Source organism: Hordeum vulgare, chromosome 4H, assembly GCF_904849725.1.
Source record: "Hordeum vulgare subsp. vulgare chromosome 4H, MorexV3_pseudomolecules_assembly, whole genome shotgun sequence".
NCBI lineage: Eukaryota > Viridiplantae > Streptophyta > Magnoliopsida > Poales > Poaceae > Hordeum > Hordeum vulgare.
The window spans coordinates 3,927,525-3,947,467 of NC_058521.1; the positions used below are offsets into that span (position 1 = coordinate 3,927,525).

Sequence of the window (19,943 nt, forward strand, 5' to 3'; positions counted from 1 at the left end):
AATATGGAAGCTCGATAAACACACGAGTCAGCGGAAGCAACAATATCTGAGTACACACATAAAACATGGGGTGCCTTAGAGAAGGCTAGAACAAAAGATACAACGATCGAACGAGGCGAGGCCTCCTGCCTGGGAACCTCCTAACTACTCATGGTCTTCAGCGGACTCCATGTAGTAGTAGGCACCGTCGGGGTAGCAGTCGTCGTCGGCGGGAACCTCCATCTCCTGGGCTCCATCATCTGCTCGCAGCAACAGATCAAGGGGGCAAAGGGGGAGCAAAGCAACGGTGAGTACTCATCCAAAGTACTCGCAAGTCTTACATAAGAACTATTCCAAGTATGGATCGGTATGAAAGAAGGGGGGTTATATGTGGACTGACTGCAGCAATGCGAGAGAATAGAGAGAGAAGACCTAGTCCTATCGAATACTAGCATCTTCAGGGTCTTGCAGCAAAAGAGGAGAATAGAGCAAGGAACACAATTAATAGTCATATTGTTGCAGCAAAATTAATATGATGTCACGCCCAGAGATCCTCCGTCGACTCCCTGCGAGGAAGCAATCCCGGGGCAACTAATTCCAGTTAAGTAACAATTGTAGTTGTATAAGATCAGGGCACAACTCCAAGTCATCCTGTAACCGTGGACACGGCTATTCGAATAGATAAGTTCTTCCCTGCAGGGGTGCACAACATATTTCCCGACGCGCTCGATAACACTCTGGCCGGACACACCTTTCTGGGTCCTGCCCGGCCTCGGAATATCGACACGGCATAGCCCCACCTAAGCTCAGCAGAGAGGCCAACCCGTCAGTGTAACTCCTAAGCGCAAAGGGTTCATGGGCCCACTAGCCCTCCGCGCTCCTGCAGGATGCGAGGGAGGACGATGTCAGTCCTAGCACTCCTTAATACAAGAGCGATGCATCTCGGGACCACTCCGGCGCGCGCCGCTACATCACTAACGTCTGAAGAGCTTCGGCTGATACCGGGACGTCGAGTACCCATAATTCTTCTCACGCAGACGGTTAGTGCGTAATAAGGCCTTCCGACCAACCCAGATCAAATACCCAAATCCATTATCATTTTAATTAAGCCATCGACACAAACACGCGGGAATCCACCCACCTAACAACTATTCATCAACGATCCCAGTAACATGGTCAAGTAACTCTGTGGTAGAAACATTAGGGGGAATCCGAGGTATCACCCTCGTTGGATCCCGATCGATGTAATCGTCAAGGTGGAACTAGAGGAATCACCCTCGAGGGTCCCACACATGAGGGGTTTCACGACATAGGCATCGCCGGGAATGGTGAAAGAGGATTCACCCTCGATAACCATGACCGACTAGCTATACTACAGAGATATCATCAGGAGTACTTCGCGAGGTGTCACCCTCGGTACCCGATATTATCTCTGTAGCGTCGCACAACTAAGTGGGTGTAAGTGCGGTGCCGGGTTTGCCTCATCGATCAGGGATCGAGACTCGACAATTAAGCAGGGCAACTGAACTAAGGGGTCAGAGGGGATGACTGCTCCACCTATACTAAACAGTTTAAAGGTGCAGGACTGAAAGTAACAGTTCATCAAAAATAGGCTATGCATCAGATATAGGAGCTACTACAACAATAGCAAAATTCTAATGCAAGCATGAGGAAGAAAGAATAGGCGATATAGGGATTATCAAGGGGGGTTTGCTTGCCTTGTTGCTCTACGGCAAAGGGATGGTCGGCAGGGTCGTAGATGTACCCGACATCACCGTCAGTCTCGGGGTCTACCGGTAAGAAGAGGGGGGAGAAACAATAAATAATAGCAACAGGTGCAACACTAAGCATGACATGGCAATATGCAGACTAGGCATGAGCTAACGCAGTAACATCCGTCATAGATGGGTCGGAAGAATATCTGATGTAATTTTCCGGGTCTCGGGCTACTACCGGTTAGACGGAAAACGATGAAAAAGTTACATGTTTGCTATGCTAGGGACGCGTGAGAGACGAAAGGACCGTGTATTCGGGTTCGTCTCATTCTGCTGATCAACTTTTATGTTGAAAATATAATGATCTCACTTACGGATTATTTTATATTAATTTTTAAAGTTTTATTCAATATTTAGGAAATAAAAACATATTTCATTAATTTGGTTTAATGCAATTATGACATCAGCATGATGTCATGCACACATCAGCAATTGACTGGTCAGTTTTTTTAATTAGGGTTAATTATTAATTAATTAGATTAATTTAGTGGGGGACCCACGTGTCATACTCTAATAGGATAATTTAATTATCCTAATTAATATATTATCTAATTAATCTATTTACTTAATTAACTAAGTAATTAAATAATATATATATATATATTTAATAAAAATATATATTTATTTTTAGGCCTTTTTTCTTTTTCTACATACATTCATGCATACGCAATACATACATACATTAATACATACATAATACATACATGCTTCTAATACATCCGGTTTTTTTATTTTCTCATATCTCTCAATTCTCTCTCTCTGTGCCAACTCTCTGCTCCTCTCTCTGTCAACACAGAGACAGAGGCAACTCCACATCCACCTCCACGAGCCCAACGGCGCCGGAATGGAACCGGGAGAGGGAGGAGGAGAGGATGGCCGGGGCCCGGAGCTCACTGACGTTGACGGGAGGGCCCGGTGTAGCCGGAATGCAAGAGAAGTCAGCGCGGTTCCGGCGAGGAGGAGCTCCCGGTGTGGTGGCGACGTTGGAAAGGCGACCGGTGGGGAGGGGCCCGGTGGCGGGGCCGCCGTGGGGAGCTCCGGCCGACGGGAGGTAAAGGGATCATCGGGAGAGGATCCGGAGGCGGGGGCCGCCGTGGCCGGCGGGGCCCTGGCCGAGGGCGCTGGGGGGATAGGCGTGGGAGGAGGTGACGGCGAGCCGGCACTGGTTGAGGGAGGGGCTCCAACCAGTGGGGTGATGGGGTGAGGGAGGCCATGGGGGTGAGGTGGAGGCGATATGGGGATCGGGAGGTCGCCGGGAGAGGAGGCGCGGTGGCGTAGGAAAGGAGGGAGCTCGGGGGCGAGCGGGGTGGATCTCGAAGGCAGTGGCCTCGTGAGGGAGTGAGGCGCGTGGGAGGTGGGGATGGGAGCGAGGGGGAGGTGGGGGTGGCTGACAAGGGGATGGGTGAGTGGTGGCGGCGGGCACTGGAGTTGTGGATGGGGCGGCTAGGGTTGCCCCTGGTGGGGGGGCTTTATACCCCCACCCATCAGGTGGGACGAATGGGGGGGTGGCCGGCTGGGCCACTAGGACAAGTTGGGCTGGGTTTTTTTTCTTCTTTTTGTTGTTTTTTATATATTCTTTTATTATTTCTGTTATATATATAGGGTTCCAACTAAATTTTAAAAATGCCCGATTTCACTTTATAAATCATTAGGGGATTTTTATAACTCACCCGACATCTTTAATTTCGCATTCGATAATTTTTCCTGTTTGGTTTTATTTTTAAATTTCGAACTCGAGTTGTTTTGAACTAACGCGAGATCAACGATAGGGAATCGCGGTGATGTGACATCATTAGCGTGTGATCACTGTAGCTTAATTACATTCAACACTGTAGCAAAAGTTGAGGATGTCACAACTCTCCCCTACTAATAAGAATTCTTGTCCCGAGAATTAAGAGGTAGAAGGAAAGAGCTCGGGGTATTCATCACGAAGATGATCCTCGCGTTCCCAAGTGGCTTCATCTTCAAAATGATTTGACCACTGCACTTTAAGGAATTTGGTGACTTTGCGACGAGTCTTACGTTCAGCTTGGTCGAGAATACGGACCGGATGCTCTTTATAAGAGAGGTCTTGTTGAAGCTCAAGCATATCATGATCCACTGCTCGAATAGGATCCTTGAAGCAGCGGCGGAGCTGAGAAACATGGAAGACATCGTGAACCTGAGAAAGGTTTGTCGGCAGTTCCAATTGATAAGCCACTCTTCCACGCCTTTTGAGAATAGTGAAAGGACCAATATAGCGAGGAGCTAACTTGCCCTTGATCCCAAAACGGTGTGCGGCTCTCATTGATGTGACATGAAGATAAGCCTTTTTGCCCGGATGATAGACCATATCTTGAAGATGACGGTCATACTGAATCTTCTGATGAGACTGAGCAGCCTACAGATTGTCATGAATAATGCAGACTTGATCTTCAGCATGTTGGATAATATCCGGACCAAAGAGTGATTGGTCCATTGAACGGTGGCTCTAGAATTCCATACGAAGCCAAGTGTAAAGGATACCTTGGAGTCAAGGATGTACAGGAGAGTCAGGTTTCAATCTTGTCGAACTTTGGGTTATGGGTCCACCATGTGGGCCAAGAATAGGCAGAGCGGCGACATCTTATACGGTGTTGGTAATAAGACATGTAAGAGGATAACCTGTCAGTTATGTTGGCAACAACATTGGTACCAAGGGTGGGGGGCGAACAGAATCATTTTCCTGCTCGTTTGAACGAGGCGGACCAATAGGCAAGGTTCTCGTCCTTAGGGGTGCGCCACCCTCCCCTTCACCCTATATATAGTGGGGGGTTTGGCCATTGGAGAGACGGCAATTTCTCTCTCTCTCTCGGCGCAGCCCTGCTTCTCTTCTTCCTCCTCTCCCACGGTGCTTGGCGAATCCCTGCCGGGAGACCTCGTCGCTCCATCGCCACCACGCCGTCGTGCTGCCGGAGCTCTTCCCCAACCTCTCCCTCCTCCTTGCTGGATCAAGGTGCGGGAGACGTCACCGGGCTGCACGTGTGTTGAATGCGGAGGTGCCGTGGTTCGGCACTAGATCGGAATCACACCGCGATCTGAATCGCAGCGAGTACGACTCCATCAACCGTGTTCTAGCAATGCTTCTGCTTAGCGATCTTCAAAGGTATGCAGATGCTCTCACCCCTCTCTCGTTGTTGGTTTCTCCATAGGAAGATCTAAGCATGGTGTAGGAAAATTTTGAATTTTTGCTACGTTACCCAACAGAGGGGAGGGGCTTTGCCTTGAGGCTCAAGGAGCCCAAGGTGCGCCGGCCAAGGAGGAGAGGAGGACTCCAACTCCAATTCAGTTTGGGAAGGAGGAGGCCTCCTCTTCCTTCCCACCTCCTTTTTTTTCTTTTCTCTTTGGTTTTTCTCTTCTTGGCGCCAAGGCCTTCTTCGGCTGTCCCACCAGCCCACTAAGGGCTGGTGCGCCACCCTAAGGCCATTGGACTCCCTCGCGGGTGGGTGGCCCCCTCCCGGTGAACTTCCGGAACCCATTCGTCACTCCCGGTACAATGCCGGCAATGCCCGAAAATCTTCAGGTAACCAAATGAAACCATCCTATATATCAATCTTCATTTCCGGACCATTTCGGAAACCCTAGTGACGTCTGTGATCTCATCAGGGACTCCGAACAACATTCGGTAACCACACATATAACTCAACTATACTAAAACATCATCGAACCTTTAGTGTGCAGACCCTGCGGGTTCGAGAACTATGTAGACATGACCCGAGACACTCCTCGGTCAATATCCAATAGCGGGACCTGGATGCCCATATTGGATCCTACATATTCTCCGAAGATCTTATCGGTTGAACCTCAGTGCCAAGGATTCATATAATCCCGTATGTCAATCCCTTTGTCCTTCGGTATGTTACTTGCCCGAGATTCGATCGTCGGCATCCGCATACCTATTTCAATCTCGTTATCGGCAAGTCTCTTTACTCGTTAGGTAATACAAGATCCCGTGACTTACACTTAGTCACATTGCTTGCAAGGTTTGTGTGTGATGTGTTGTATTACCGAGTGGGCCCCGAGATACCTCTCCGTCACGTGGAGTGACAAATCCCAGTCTTGATCCATACTAACTCAACGGACACCTTCGGAGATACCTGTAGAGCACCTTTATAGTCACCCAGTTACGTTGTGACGTTTGATACACATAAGGTATTCCTCCGGTGCCAGTGAGTTATATGATTTCATGATCATAGGAATAAATACTTGACACGCTGAAAACAATAGCAACAAAATGACACGATCACATGCTACGTTCATAATTTGGGCCTAGTCCATCACATGATTCTCCTAATGATGTGATCCCGTTATCAAGTGACAACACTTGCCTATGGTCAAGAAACCTTGACCATTTTGATCAACGAGCTAGTCAACTAGAGGCTTACTAGGGACAGTGCTTTATCTATGCATCCACACATGTATTTGTGTTTCCAATCAATACACTTATAGCATGGATAATAAACGATTATCATGAACAAAGAAATATAATAATAACTAATTTATTATTGCCTCTAGAGCATATTTCCAACATGAAGATGCTAGTCTTCGATAGGACTAGGCCTTCTCTCCCTTTTCTCACATTGCTGGAGTCAGTCCACATATAAACCCCCCTCCTTTGATACTGATGCATGCTTAGTATAGTTCTGATGTCGGTCTTGTGAATACTTTGGATGAGTACTCACCGTTGCTTTGCTCCCCTTTGCCCCCTTGATCCGTTGCTGCGATCTCGTGATGAAGCCCAGGAGATGGAGTATCCCATCGGCGACGACTGCTATCCCGACGGTGCCTACTACGTGGAGGCCGCTGAAGATCAGGAGTAGTTAGGAGGTTCCCAGGCAGGAGGCCTTGCCTCGTTCGATCGTTGTATCTTTTGTGCTAGACTTCTCTAAGGCACCTCATGTTTAATGTCTGTACTCAGATATTGTTGCTTCCGCTGACTCGTGTGCTTATCGAGCTTCCGTATTCTAGCCCTCGAGGCCCCTGGCTTGTAATATGAAGCTTGTATATTTTATTTGTGTCTAGAGTTGTGTTGTGATATCTTCCCATGAGTCCTTGAGTTTGATCCTACGCATTTGCGTGTATGATTAGCGTACGATTAAATCGAGGGCGTCACATGGGGCGCATGGTCGAGGAGGCCCACCATCTGCGTGCCCCTACGCTGCTGCCGCCGACATCACCGATCCCTACCCCCGTTGGCCGCCCACATCGCCAGTTCCCGCCCCCGTCGGCCGCTCTCATCGCCGGATCTAGCCTCCGACCTCGTCCTCGTCGTCTGCCGCCATGTCCAGGCCGCGCGTATACAAGTGTTGCAAACGTCACCCAAAATTGCTTCAACAACTTTATGAAAAAAGCTTCAAACACAGATGAAAAAGCTGCAACTAGACATAGAAAAAAGGTGCAAGCGGTCATCACCATGACGGAATGCTACAATCATTAACATAAAATGCTACAACCGTTGATGAAAAAAGCTACAACGAGATATATAAAAAGGTGCAAGCGGTCATCGCCATGGCGGAATGCTACAACCGTTGATGAAAAATGCTACAACTGTGGACGAGGATGGCCGGCAAGGTGCTCGCGTTTGTTGGCTCTGCAAGGACGGCGACCGGCGACGAGGACGTCCAGCGAGAGGGGGCGACGGGAGAAGGACCCCTCGACCGCCGGGGGCAGGGGAGAGGGAGGGGTGGGGAGCGTTGCTGCGCGTTGGATGAGGATGACCAGCGGGGCACTCACGTTCATGACTCAAGGTTTAGGATGAGAGACGAGATCTGACGGTTAAGGGACCCCTAATTTGATGGCTGTGCTGCGACCAGAGCGAGCGTTCGGGCCGAGTACTTGCCAAAAAGATATGGGCGTCTTGGGCTCTTGGCCGACCTGTCATCCATCGCAGCGTCGTGCCAAACCTGTTTAACCGACGTGTAGAAAATGACCAGGAAAATCGATGGCCGCTGTTTAGCCGACGGCAGCGTTGTTGATTGCAGATTGCTTTGTATCATACACATCCGTCAAACTAGGAAATTTTGTTATTATCATAGTCGTGGTTACATCACATCACATTAATCTAGAAATGGCCACTTACATAACAGAAGGTGGGGAAGGAGCAGGCTGATCATGTTTCATATTTGGGGGTGTGCTAAGGAGCAGGCTGAGCAGAGGGGGACGGCGAAGCAGACGTTCGATTTGGGGCAAAAGGCTACAAGAAAGTGATGTATAACCGCCTCCGTAGAATTTTTGGAGGATCTCCTCGGCACCACCATTTATCTGAATTCAAACTGATGCGTCGCAATTCCCTTGCCGTGCAGGCAAAACTGGCTGGTCACTGCAGATTGCAACCAGTACTGAGAGACTTGAGATAAGGACATGCAGGGAGACCAGACTAGCACAGAAGACAAGTTTTGATCTGCAATACAATGGAAGGTCATACGATTCTTCAGATGAGTACCTAGCTTTTGTATTCCCCAACTAGCTCAGTTTAGCTTCACAAGTTTGGTCCACAGCCATGAGATCTCATACAATGCTTGGATTGCTCATAACGTTGGCACTTTGGTGCCCTGTGATCACCAACAACACCCGGGGCACAGCTGCTGCGTGCATCACCGTTGAGAGGGATGCACTGGCTACATTCAACGCCAGCATCACTGATCCTGGTGGGAGGTTACGCTCATGGCAAGGGGTAAACTGCTGCAGCTCGGGCGGTGTGAGCTGCAGCAAGAAGACCGGCCATTTCGTCAAGCTGGACCTTGGTGCTTACTCCCTCAAAGGCGAGATCAGTCCATCTTTGGCCACTTTGAACAGATTGGTGCACCTCAACCTGAGCCATAGTGACTTCGATGGGGTGCCCATCCCGGAATTCGTAGGTTCCTTCAAGATGTTGAGATATCTTGATCCGTCGCATGCCGGTTTTGGCGGAACAGCTCCTGCTCAACTTGGTAATTTGTCGAGACTCGTCTATCTTGATCTGGGTTCGTTCGGAGGTCCTGGGATCACTGCAGATAACTTCCATTGGGTTTCCAAGCTGACTTCCCTGAGGTATCTGGACCTCAGTTGGTCCTACCTTGCTGCTTCTGTGGATTGGTTGCAGGCAGTGAACATGCTCCCGTCACTCCAAGTGCTTCACCTCAACGATGCTAGTCTTCCTGCCACCGACCTCACTTCTCTTTCTCAAGTCAACTTCACTTCCCTTAAGCTGCTTAATCTGAAGAGTAACGATCTGAATTCCTCCATGCCGAATTGGATTGACAAGCTATCTGCCCTCTCAGAGTTGGACATGACTAGCTGTGGGCTTTCAGGGATGATTCCTGATGATCTTGGCAAACTGACCTCACTTAAGTTCATATTACTAGGGGACAACAAGTTGACTGGAGTGATACCAACATCAGCTAATAGATTGTGCAACTTGGTTCAAATCAGTTTGTCCGGGAACACCTTGTCAGAAGATATTGCGGAAGCAGGCAAGAGCATGTCTCCCTCTATGAAGCGGTTGCAGGTCCTTGAACTTTCGGGTAACAAGTTAACTGGAAACCTATCTGGTTGGCTTGAGGGCATGTCAGGATTAAGAATCCTTGATCTCAGCGCGAACTCAGTGTCTGGAGTTGTGCCATATGGTATTGGTAACCTATCAAGCTTGACATACCTGGATATTTCCTTTAATAGATTGAAAGGCACACTATCGGAACTCCACTTTGCCAATTTGTCAAGATTGGATACTTTAGATTTAGCATCAAATTCATTCAAGATTGTCGTCAAACAAAGCTGGCTGCCACCTTTTCAGCTCAGAAATCTCGGACTGCAAGATTGCCTTGTAGGGCCAGAGTTTCCAACTTGGCTGCAATCACAAACTAGAATCGAGACGATTGATCTAGGCAGTGCAGGCATCAGGGATTCATTACCTGACTGGATCTGGAACTTCTCCTCGTCCATCACTAGCTTAAATGTCTCTACAAACCACATAACTGGTAGGTTGCCTGCAAGCTTGGAGCAATTGAAAATACTGAAAACCCTGGCTATGAGGAGTAATAAGCTTGAGGGGAAAATTCCAGATTTGCCTATTAGCATCTGAGTGTTGGACCTATCCCGCAACAACTTATCAGGATCACTGTCACATAGCTTTCGAGACAAAGAACTTCATTACCTATCGTTGTCAGGAAATTTCATTAGTGGAGTAATCCCAGCAGATTTTTGCAACATGACATCAATGGAACTGATTGACCTATCTGATAGCAACCTTTCAGGAGAGCTTCCCAATTGTTGGCTTAAGGAATCGGAACTTTATGTCATAGATTTTTCAAGCAATAACTTGTGGGGAGAAATACCATCTACCCTGGGTTCTCTAAATTCCCTCATGTCACTGCATCTTAGCAAGAATAGCTTATCCGGAGTATTGCCCACCTCATTGCAGTCATGCCAAACGTTGATGTTCCTTGATCTTGCAGAAAATAATTTGTCAGGAAACATACCAAAATGGATAGGTGAGAGTCTAAAGTCTCTGATACTTGTGAGTTTAGGGTCCAACCAGTTTTCTGGTAAAATACCTGAAGAATTGTCCCAACTTCCTGCTGTGCAATATTTGGATCTTCATAACAACAAACTATCTGGCCCAGTACCACCTTTCCTGGGAAATTTAACAGCCTTACACTTGCGCAATCTTTACCAGATAACATCGTCTTCCGTTCAGTTCAAGGTTTATGGTCTCGAGGGTGCTTACTTTTCTGTGTACACAGATGCCTTGGAGGCAACGTGGAAAGGTCAAGTTATTGTTTTTGAGAGAACACTATTCCTGCTTACCGGAATTAATCTCTCCGCAAACCAGTTAACTGGTGAGATTCCAAGTGAAATAGTATCTCTATCTACATTACGGTTATTGAATCTGTCAAAGAACCACATTGGAGGAAGTATCCCTGCTGAACTGGGGAATTTGGTCGATTTAGAGTCACTCGATCTCTCATGGAATGAACTATCAGGTCCAGTTCCTCACAGCTTGGCGTCAGTACCATATTTGTCCTACCTGAATTTGTCCTACAATGATCTCTCAGGGCAGATACCGTATGGAAATCAATTGAGCACTTTTGATAATCTCAGCTACTTGGGAAACGAAAATCTTTGCGGGCCTCCACTTTCCAGAATCTGTGTACCCGAGAGTAACAGACACCAAAACCATAAACTTCAACTCAGATTTGACACGCTGACATGTCTATTTACACTGCTCGGGTTTGCGTTCGGAATCTCCACTGTATTCACCACCTTCATATGCAGCGCGGTCGCAAGGAAGGCTTACTTTCGGTTCACCGACAGGGCACTGAGCAAGCTGTGGTGCACTGCAGTGGAGATGAAGCTTAGCATCAACAGGATGATGCCAGCAGGAAGAGACCCCTCCATGGCGACACGGAGTCAGGACACCATCACTTGCTACGAGCTGGAACAACCTTCTGCCGCTAGTATGTAATAAGGCGCCTTGTAATATCATATGAATGGACCAGCCATATGTTATTTCCTTAGAATAACCAGCTGAACTCCCTTGCCCCGCTGGATATTATTGTACAATCCACTTGGACCTCTTTATAGTTCCTACTAGAGATGAAGCACGTATAATTTTCCATGTGGGTTTGCCTTTGATTTGACAAACATGCAAGTTTCTAAAATGCATTTTCTCCAGTATTTACCAGAATTCATGCGTTTTTCTTATTTCTGTCAAACATGTAAGTTTACAAAATTCCTATATTTTCTAAAAGAAGTCCTCTGTTTTGCACTTGTATGTCTATCATATTCTTGTGTCTGTCCTTTCCTATGCTTTCAGAATCCCGTGTACCAAAGAGGCCCTTTTGATTGGAAACAGAGACCGGTTTCACATTACAATTTCAATCAACAAGCTTAATGATTTCTAATTAGTCTGAAGATCATCATCCACTGACGGTGTTGCCCGTCTCCAGTCATTCAGAGCTGCAGGAAGAGCAACTGACGGTATGTTTCCAAGCAAAAACACAAAATCTTCCTTCTTTTACATGCTGAATAACATTCAAGATATAAAAACAACAAGTAGAAGAAGATATAAACCCCCGGCCACAGCCGAGTGACTCCTAGCACAGGCCAAGAAAATGAGAAAGCAGCTAACCAATTCTGATAGAAAAATGACTGGTTGCAAGCACAAACAAACAAAAATCTGATATCACAATAAACACTTTCTACATGGCTCAAAATTTTGATAAAATTCCCCACCCACCCAAATGGAGATTTTGCGTCACCGACAACTCATGTCAAAAACAATACTCACCCAACTCTACATAGGGTTATGGTGTTAACAGCCAATTCCACAGATCATGATGTTCACGTAAGACAACCGCGGGCAACAGAAAACATAAGGGGGTAATACAACTGACATAATATATAGTACATTAGAGTTCTAATAATACAAGCTTGTATAATAAACAAGCCGGTAGGGTATAGTAGGCGGTGAGGCAATGAAGAAAGGAACTCCAGAACAGGGTCTAGAGGGCCATAATCCTAAAATAAATAAAAGACAGGCAAAAGAAGGGGCAGACCAGCAGGCATGATGATCTACTACCCCCACCATTGATACTAATCTTAGGACATACAGCTTCCATGCAACCTCACGAATAAGAAATCACCATGGCGTCGTCTTCTTCAGGATCTTCAACATCTTTAATATGCTTCTTGCTAGGGCATTTTAGCAACGGCACCCCTGGTCGTTTAGATGTTTGATGTGTACCTGGGATGTCAAATTCCACGTGTCTTTAGTAATAGTTTGGCAAAGAAGAACCGGTCGACAAACAACTAGCACTGATACAAGCAATTAATTACTCTAAAATCTCCACGCTGAAATACTACTGAAAAAGACCAAACATGATAAGCATGTGCAACGCTCGCCCTATAAATGAATTACTACATGCCACAAGAGAAGTGTGAATTGCTCTGGTGAGAAATCCACAGTTAGCAAACCCCCCGTCCCTTAAAAAAATTGGTGGCATTTGACTTAATGGATAGTATTATGACCTAGGGTATCTTATTTTGGTGGATTATCCATCCTAAACCCCACATGATCAATGCATGTGAAATGACGCTCGCTGCCGTCACCCACTCCACCAAGAAGAACATGCACGGATTAATCTGGTAGTTTAGCATGTATCGTTGGAAGTAACTAAGAGACAGCAAGGAAGGGGTTACGGTCAGTTAGTTACCTGGCGTGGGTTGGAGATACGCGGAGATCCTACTTGCGTCGTAGCCCTGGGCTACACAATAAGTCCTCTCAGCCGGGAACTCCACCACTTGCTCAGCAGTCTCGTTCTCCATGTCAACAGCAAGCACCCAAGCTGTGTGTTGGCTTGGGCTGAAGTCAATCTTGGCGAGTAAGTAAACAATGGCATCATTCTGCAGGCTGAGTGTGGGCAGGCCAACGCAAAGAGACGACAAGGAGGTTGGGAAGGTAGCGACGGTACGAGCCGCATCAACCATTATACGGGTGGAATCGAGCTTGCATTCCATGTGCCATTCCTTGGGCCAGGACCGACGGGCCTTCTTGATGCTCCATGCCGTGGCCATCCAATGAAGGGAGGGGCTTACGTCGGGGTGAGGCAGCATGTCAACATACTTGATGGTGTCGCCGACGACGGCAATGTCGCGAAGAGACCTTCCCTCGAAAGGTGGCTCCATGTCGGGTGCGCTCGGCAGCTTCAGGTAGCCAAGCTTGGGGCGTTTGACGAGAACGTCGCAGAAGACGATGTTGCGCCAGAGATCCACCCAAACCACGGTGCCATTGCTTCCTCCGATGGTGAGTGTCTTGCCTGTGATGTGTACTTCTGGATACGATGAACCCATGACCACCGGCTTGTTGCTCCAGGTCTTTGTAGCAGAGTCATAGATGCAGAGGTGAGGAGATTTTCCACGCCAGAAAGAGTAAGATTGTGCGGCAACGACGAAGTGATGGGCCTCGGCCTCCGCGTCTCCATGTCCATGTCCATGGGGATGGGGGCTGGAGCGTGTGTTTTTGGAGGGTTTGCGCATGATGGCGAGCGAGGGCTCGTTGAGTCGGTGTTGGAAGCCGGGGAGCGGGAGGCGGTCAAGTTTGCGGGAGAGGGCGTCGTAGACGAAGTAGTGGCAATTTCGGGGGCGCAAGAAGTCGGAGTGATGGTCGCCGTCGCGGGTGGCGACGCATAGGAGGACGAGGCCGCCGTCGGTCTCTGTGGCCAAGATGTAGGGCGTGACGGGGAACTCGGTGTGGTCCATGCGGGTGGCGTGGACGCAGAAGTAGGAGACGAGCGGCGGGGCGACGGCGCAAAAGGTGACCTTGAGGCGGCCGGTGAGGCTGAGGCCGTCCATCTCGCAGACGGCGGTGGTGGCGTTGTCCCGGTCGGCGAAGTAGGCGCACGGATCGATGAGGACGTACGGCGGCCGCTCGTCCTCGCCGTCGGGGTAGCCGTAGGCGGGAGGAGCCGGTGGCCACTGCCTGCCCTTCTCCTCGACCGATTCTTTGCCGCCGCCGCCGTCGGTGTAGCCGTAATCGGCCATCGGATCACAAATCGATTGGCTGGTTGAAGCTCGATGGATCACAAATCGATTGCCTGGCTGAAGCTCGATGGATCACAAATCGATGGATTTATGGGAAGGTAGCGAGATCGAAATCGAATTTCAGTCGTGGTCGGAGTCAAAGGGGATCAACGCCGCCTCGGAACAGAGTGAGGAGGACGAGCGTTCTTTCTTTTTTATTCGGGCCTCCTCCTCCTGACCGCCGCCACTTTACGTAGGCCGCAGCCCACGCGGAACCACCTCGCTATTCTGTGTTGTTCATTTGTACTGTATTATATACTATAGGAAAACGGTTCGTACGTTGCATCGGGAGAAAAAAATAATAATCTTTAATGGCCATGACCACATTTTGCTGCATCACCGACATACACTATCGATCTTATTTTCGTGAAATCATCAATATTTTTGAAAACCATGAACATTTTTTTAAACTCGTGAGCATATCTGAATTCGTCAACATTATTCAAATTCGTTCACATTTTTACAATTTTTTGAACATTATCTAAGATCATGACTATTTTTTTTGAATTCATGCAAATTTTATACTATTTGCAAACATTTCTTTTAAAATTTTGAATATTTTTGGAATTTTTTTTTGAATAGGCGAACATTACTAGAATCGAAAACATTTTTTAAAAAGTTTTTGACGGAACAATTTCTGAAATTCACGGACATTGTTTTTGATTTAATAAATAATTTTTTAATATATGATCATTTTTTGAATCAGCGAACATTTTATGAATCAATAATCTATTTTGTAAGTCACAAACAATTTTTGAATTTCTAGGATATTTTTCAATTCATGATTTTTTTTGAATTGGCAAAATGTTCTACAATTTCATCAACCTTTTTTAATACACGAAAGATTCTAAAAGTTCATTACATTATTTTTTTATTTCCCAAACATTTGCTTGCCAAATTGCAAATATTTTTTGAATATGTAATGTTTTTAAATTGCAAACATTTCTGAATCCACGGACATTTATTAATTATTAAACATTTTATTTCAAAAATATCATTCTTTCATTTTCGGATTTTTCTGATATTATAAATTATTTAAAAGAGAAAAACGAATATGCAAAAGGAAAATGAAAAATAAAAAACGAAATTTCAAAACAGGCCGTGTGGACGTGCAAGAGTGTTGTGTCTTTTCCTAGCGTGCAAAGTGCAGTATAGAAGGTTCTACTGCATGGCCCGGCCCAGGCGGGGATTCTCCCATGTGAAACATTTTTTATCACTTGGTGAAATCACTTTAGTGGCAATTTCGGTGACGTACGGTCAGAAGCAATAGTCTCTTTATTATTAGGTACTAGTAAAAGTGTCCGTACGAGTAAACCTACAACGGAGGGGTATCGAGGTAGATACCCGCTGTCCGGTCTGCCAAAGACGCGACGAAGACGGGAGCCACCTTCTCTTCCAGTTAAAGGCGCAAAATAGCTATGGCGGAACCTGGGGGTAGAGGAGGTGAGGCGTGCATGCATATTACTTCATGATCCGAAGGAGGTGATACGGGTGATGCTAGTTGGATCTCTTGCACAGACGACAACCGTCATAGCACTGCTGTGGAGCTGGTGGAATGACCGCAACAAATTCAAAGTGGACCAGACTCGGATCAACATACAAATGCTGGGCTGGCAGACACGACGTACAGCCGAGGAGTATATGGAGTTCTTTGGCGGGAGTAAGCAGAACCAGTAACGAGAGATCACTAAATGGACCAAACCAGCAGAAGGTATTCTGAAAATTAACTCTGATGGTAGCTACCAGAGGGACACCTCGACAGGAGGGTGGGGGTTTATTATCAGGGACCATGAAGGCGATATTGTGGTCTCGGCAGCGGGGCGGGTAAACAATGTCTACGATGCACTACAAGCTGAAGCGGAGGCATGCATCCGTGCTATCTATAAGGCGCAGGAGTTAGGCATCGGCAATGTGGTGCTGGAAACATATGCTTCCACGTTGGTCTCGGCGATCAAGACATCAAGATATGATCTGGCTACAAATGGAAGTTTGTTCCAAGAGATTAAAGCTTTTGTTTCTTTAAACTTTATTTCTTTCGACATAGTTCATCGCCCACGGGCTTGTAATAAGGTTGCAGACGCTCTCACGATGCATGGGTCGAAGATGGTGTTTGAACCCCAAGCCGTATGGCCGGGTCTTGCTCCTACCTTTGCCAAAGGTATAGTTGCCGCCGACTCTGGCTGGCGTGCTGCTGATTAATGGAATGAAATGTTCCCAGTTCAAAAAAAAAATTACTCTCTTCCCAGCACCAGCAGCAGGAGGCGGCGGCGGAGTCCTGCGTCGATCCCCTTTTACTCCGTCTCCCACTGCAATTCGTCTCCATCTCGAATCGATCTCCCCACCCAACTCGGATCAATCGCGCCAATCCACCACATAAATCCATCCACGCAGACCCAGCCAAGACGAATCAACGATTGATTTGCGATCCATCCTTGAACAAGGCAATCGTTTTGGGATCGATTGACGGCAAGCCTGGGAGGGAGGATCGATGGCACCTCCCGATTACGGCTACGGCTACCCCGATAGCGATAGCGACGGCGAGGACGAGGAATCGGTCGAGGAGATGGCTCCTCCCGCCTATGGCTATCCCGACGGCGGCGAGCTGCCACCGTTCGTCCTCATCGACCCACGCGCCTACTTCGTCGACCGGGACAACGCCACCACTGCCGTCTGCGAGATGGAAGGCCCCAGCCTCACGGGCCGCCTCAAGGTCACCTTCTGCGCCGTCGCCCCGCCCCTCGTCTCCTATTTCTGCGTCCACACCTCCCACATGGACCACACCGAGTTCCCCGTCACGCCCCACATCCTCGCCACCGAGACCGACGGCGGCCTCGTCCTCCTATGCCTCGCCACCGGCAACCATCACACCGATCACTGGTATCCCCGAAATCGCCATTACTTCGTCTACGACGCCCTCTCCCGCAAACTTGACCAACTCCCCGGCTTCCAACACAAACTCAACGGGCCCTCGCTCGCCATCATGCGCAAACCCAACAAATCCTCCAAAAACACCACCAACCACAACGACTTAACCCTCCGATCCCACCACTTCGCCCTACACCCCCGTCCCCATGGACATGGAGAGGCGGAGATGGAGGCGGATCGCCACTTCGCCCTACGCCCCCATGGACATGGAGAGGCCGAGGCGGATCGCCACTTCGCCCTACGCCCCCATGGACATGGAGAGGCCGAGGCGGAGGCAGATCACTTCGTCGTTGTCGCACGAGCTTACTATTTCTGGGGTGAAAAATCTCCTAACCTCTGCATCTATGACTCTGCTACCAAGACCTGGAGCAACAAGCCGGTGGTCATGGGTTCATGTACAGGAACACACTTGACAAACAAGACACTCACCATCGGAGGAAGCAATGGCACCGTTGCTTGGGTGGATCTCTGGCGCAACATCGTCTTCTGCGACGTTTTCGCCAAACGCCCCAAGCTCAGCTGCCTGAAGCTGCCGACCACACCCGACACGATGTGGCCACGTATCGAGGCAAGGTCTGTTCGCGACATTGCGGTCGTCGGCGACACCATCAAGTACGTTGACATGCAGCCTCAACCGGGCACCAGTGATTGGATGGTCACAACGTGGAGCATCAAGAAGGCCCGTCGGTCCTGGCCCAAGGAATGGCGCATGGAAGGCAAGCTCGATTCCACCCATATAAAGGTTGATGCAGCTCGTGCCGCCGCTACCTTGCCAACATTGTCGTCTCTTTGCGTTGGCATGCCCACACTCAGCCTGCAGAAGCAGAACAATGATGCCATTGTTTACTTCCTCGCCAAGAATAGCTTCAGCCCAATGGAACGCACAGCTTGGGTGCTTGCTGTCGACATGGAGAACGAGACTGCCGAGCAAGTGGTGGAGTTCCCTGCTAAGAGGACTTATTGTTTAGCCAAGGGCTACGACGCAAGCAGGATCTCCGCATATCTCCAACCCGCTCCAGGTAACCCCTGCTTCTCTTGTGACACACATGCTTATCAAGTTTGGGTCTTTTTCAGTAGTCTTTCAGCACGGAGATTTTATATATAGAATGGTTAATTGTTGTATTAGCGCTAGTTGTTTGTCGACCGGTTCTTCTTTCCCAAACTATTACTGAAGAAACCTGGAATTTGACATCCCAGGTACACAGCAAACATCTAAACGACCAGGGGTGCCGCTGCTGAAATGCCCTAGCAAGAAGCATATTAAAGATGTTGAAGATCCTGAAGAAGACGACGCCATGGTGATTTCTTATTCGTGAGGTTGCATGGAAGCTGTATGTCCTAAGATTGGTATCAATGGTGGGGGTAGTAGATCATCATGCCTCCTGGTCTGCCCCTTCTTTTGCCTGTCTTTTATTTATTTTAGGATTATGGCCCTCTAGACCCTGTCCAGGAGTTCCTTTCTTCATTGTCTCACCGCCTACTATACCCTACCGGCTTCAGGTTGCATGGAAGCTGTTTTGCCAGAGATTGGTGCTGGGTATCAATGGATGGTCGAAATAGGCTTTTGCCCCGCTTTATAGATCAAGCAACTCGGTATCAATGGATGGAGGGGGAGTAGTGGATTATATGTCTGCTGGTCTGCTCCTTCCTTTGCCTGTCTTTTATTTATCTTAGGGTTATAATTATGGCTCTCTAGACCCTGTTCTGGAGTTCCTTTCTTCATTGTCTTATCGCTACTCTACCCTACCGGCTTGTTTATCATACGAGCTTGTATTATTAGAACTCTGTATGAACTATATATTATGTCAGTTGTGCTACCCCTTTATGTTTTCTGTTGCCCGCGGCTGTCTTCGTGTGCATCATAACCTGCGGAATTGGTTGTTAACACCATAACCCTATGGAGAGTTGGCTGAGTATTGTTTCTGACATGTGTTTGCCAGTGACGCAAAATCTCCGTTTGGATGGGTGGGGAATTTTATCAAAATTTTGAGCCATGTAGAAAGTGTTTATTGTGATACCAGATTTGTTTGTTTGTGCTTGCAACCAGTCATTTTTCTATCAGAATTGGTTAGCTGCTTTCTCATTTTCTTGGCCTGTGCTAGGAGTCACTCGGGCTGTGGCCGGGGGTTTATATCTTCTTCTACTTGTTGTTTTAATATCTTGAATGTTATTCAGCATGTAAAAGAAGGAAGATTTTGTGTTTTTGCTTGGAAACATACCGTCAGTTGCTCTTCCTGCAGCTCTGAATGCCTGGAGACGGGCAACACCGTCAGTGGATGATGATCTTCAGACTAATTAGAAATCATTAAGCTTGTTGATTGAAATTGTAATGTGAAACCCGTCTCTGTTTCCAATCAAAAGGGCCTCTTTGGTACACGGGATTCTGAAAGCATAGGAAAGGACAGACACAAGAATATGATAGACATACAAGTGCAAAACAGAGGACTTCTTTTAGAAAATATAGGAATTTTGTAAACTTACATGTTTGACAGAAATAAGAAAAACGCATGAATCCTGGTAAATACTGGAGAAAATGCATTTTAGAAACTTGCATGTTTGTCAAATCAAAGGCAAACCCACATGGAAAATTATACGTGCTTCATCTCTAGTAGGAACTATAAAGAGGTCCAAGTGGATCGTACAATAATATCCAGCGGGGCAAGGGAGTTCAGCTGGTTATTCTAAGGA

The 19,943-nt window shown here is 47.6% G+C and overlaps 2 protein-coding genes and 1 pseudogene across 3 annotated transcripts; 2 read left to right on the forward strand and 1 right to left on the reverse strand.

Annotated features, from left to right (window-relative positions):
* The first annotated feature begins 8,271 nt into the window (after window positions 1-8,271).
* Window positions 8,272-11,349, forward strand: LOC123448343 (annotated as a pseudogene). Its single transcript, XR_006631702.1, has one exon. The product of XR_006631702.1 is annotated as a receptor-like protein EIX1 (transcript).
* A 775-nt stretch (window positions 11,350-12,124) lies between these two features.
* On the reverse strand, window positions 12,125-14,488 carry LOC123450971. Its single transcript, XM_045127981.1, has 2 exons — window positions 12,965-14,488; window positions 12,125-12,495 (listed from the first exon to the last, which is right to left on the reverse strand). Exons 1-2 carry the CDS (start codon window positions 14,289-14,291, stop codon window positions 12,377-12,379), a joined length of 1,446 nt encoding a protein of 481 aa, XP_044983916.1. The 5' UTR covers window positions 14,292-14,488; the 3' UTR covers window positions 12,125-12,376.
* Window positions 14,489-16,588: 2,100 nt separating this feature from the next.
* LOC123450972 lies at window positions 16,589-19,058 on the forward strand. The gene is made up of 2 exons (XM_045127982.1): window positions 16,589-18,274; window positions 18,453-19,058. Exons 1-2 carry the CDS (start codon window positions 16,819-16,821, stop codon window positions 18,569-18,571), a joined length of 1,575 nt encoding a protein of 524 aa, XP_044983917.1. The 5' UTR covers window positions 16,589-16,818; the 3' UTR covers window positions 18,572-19,058.
* Window positions 19,059-19,943: the final 885 nt, after the last annotated feature.

Excerpts from the sequence above, each read along its gene's own strand:
- LOC123450972 (XM_045127982.1), top strand. The coding sequence starts at position 16,819 with ATGGCACCTCCCGATTACGGCTACGGCTACCCCGATAGCGATAGCGAC. Across the intron at positions 18,275-18,452 it reads ATATCTCCAACCCGCTCCAG|GTACACAGCAAACATCTAAA; the intron begins GTAACCCCTGCT and ends TTGACATCCCAG.
- LOC123450971 (XM_045127981.1), bottom strand. The coding sequence starts at position 14,291 with ATGGCCGATTACGGCTACACCGACGGCGGCGGCGGCAAAGAATCGGTC. Across the intron at positions 12,496-12,964 it reads GTATCTCCAACCCACGCCAG|GTACACATCAAACATCTAAA; the intron begins GTAACTAACTGA and ends TTGACATCCCAG.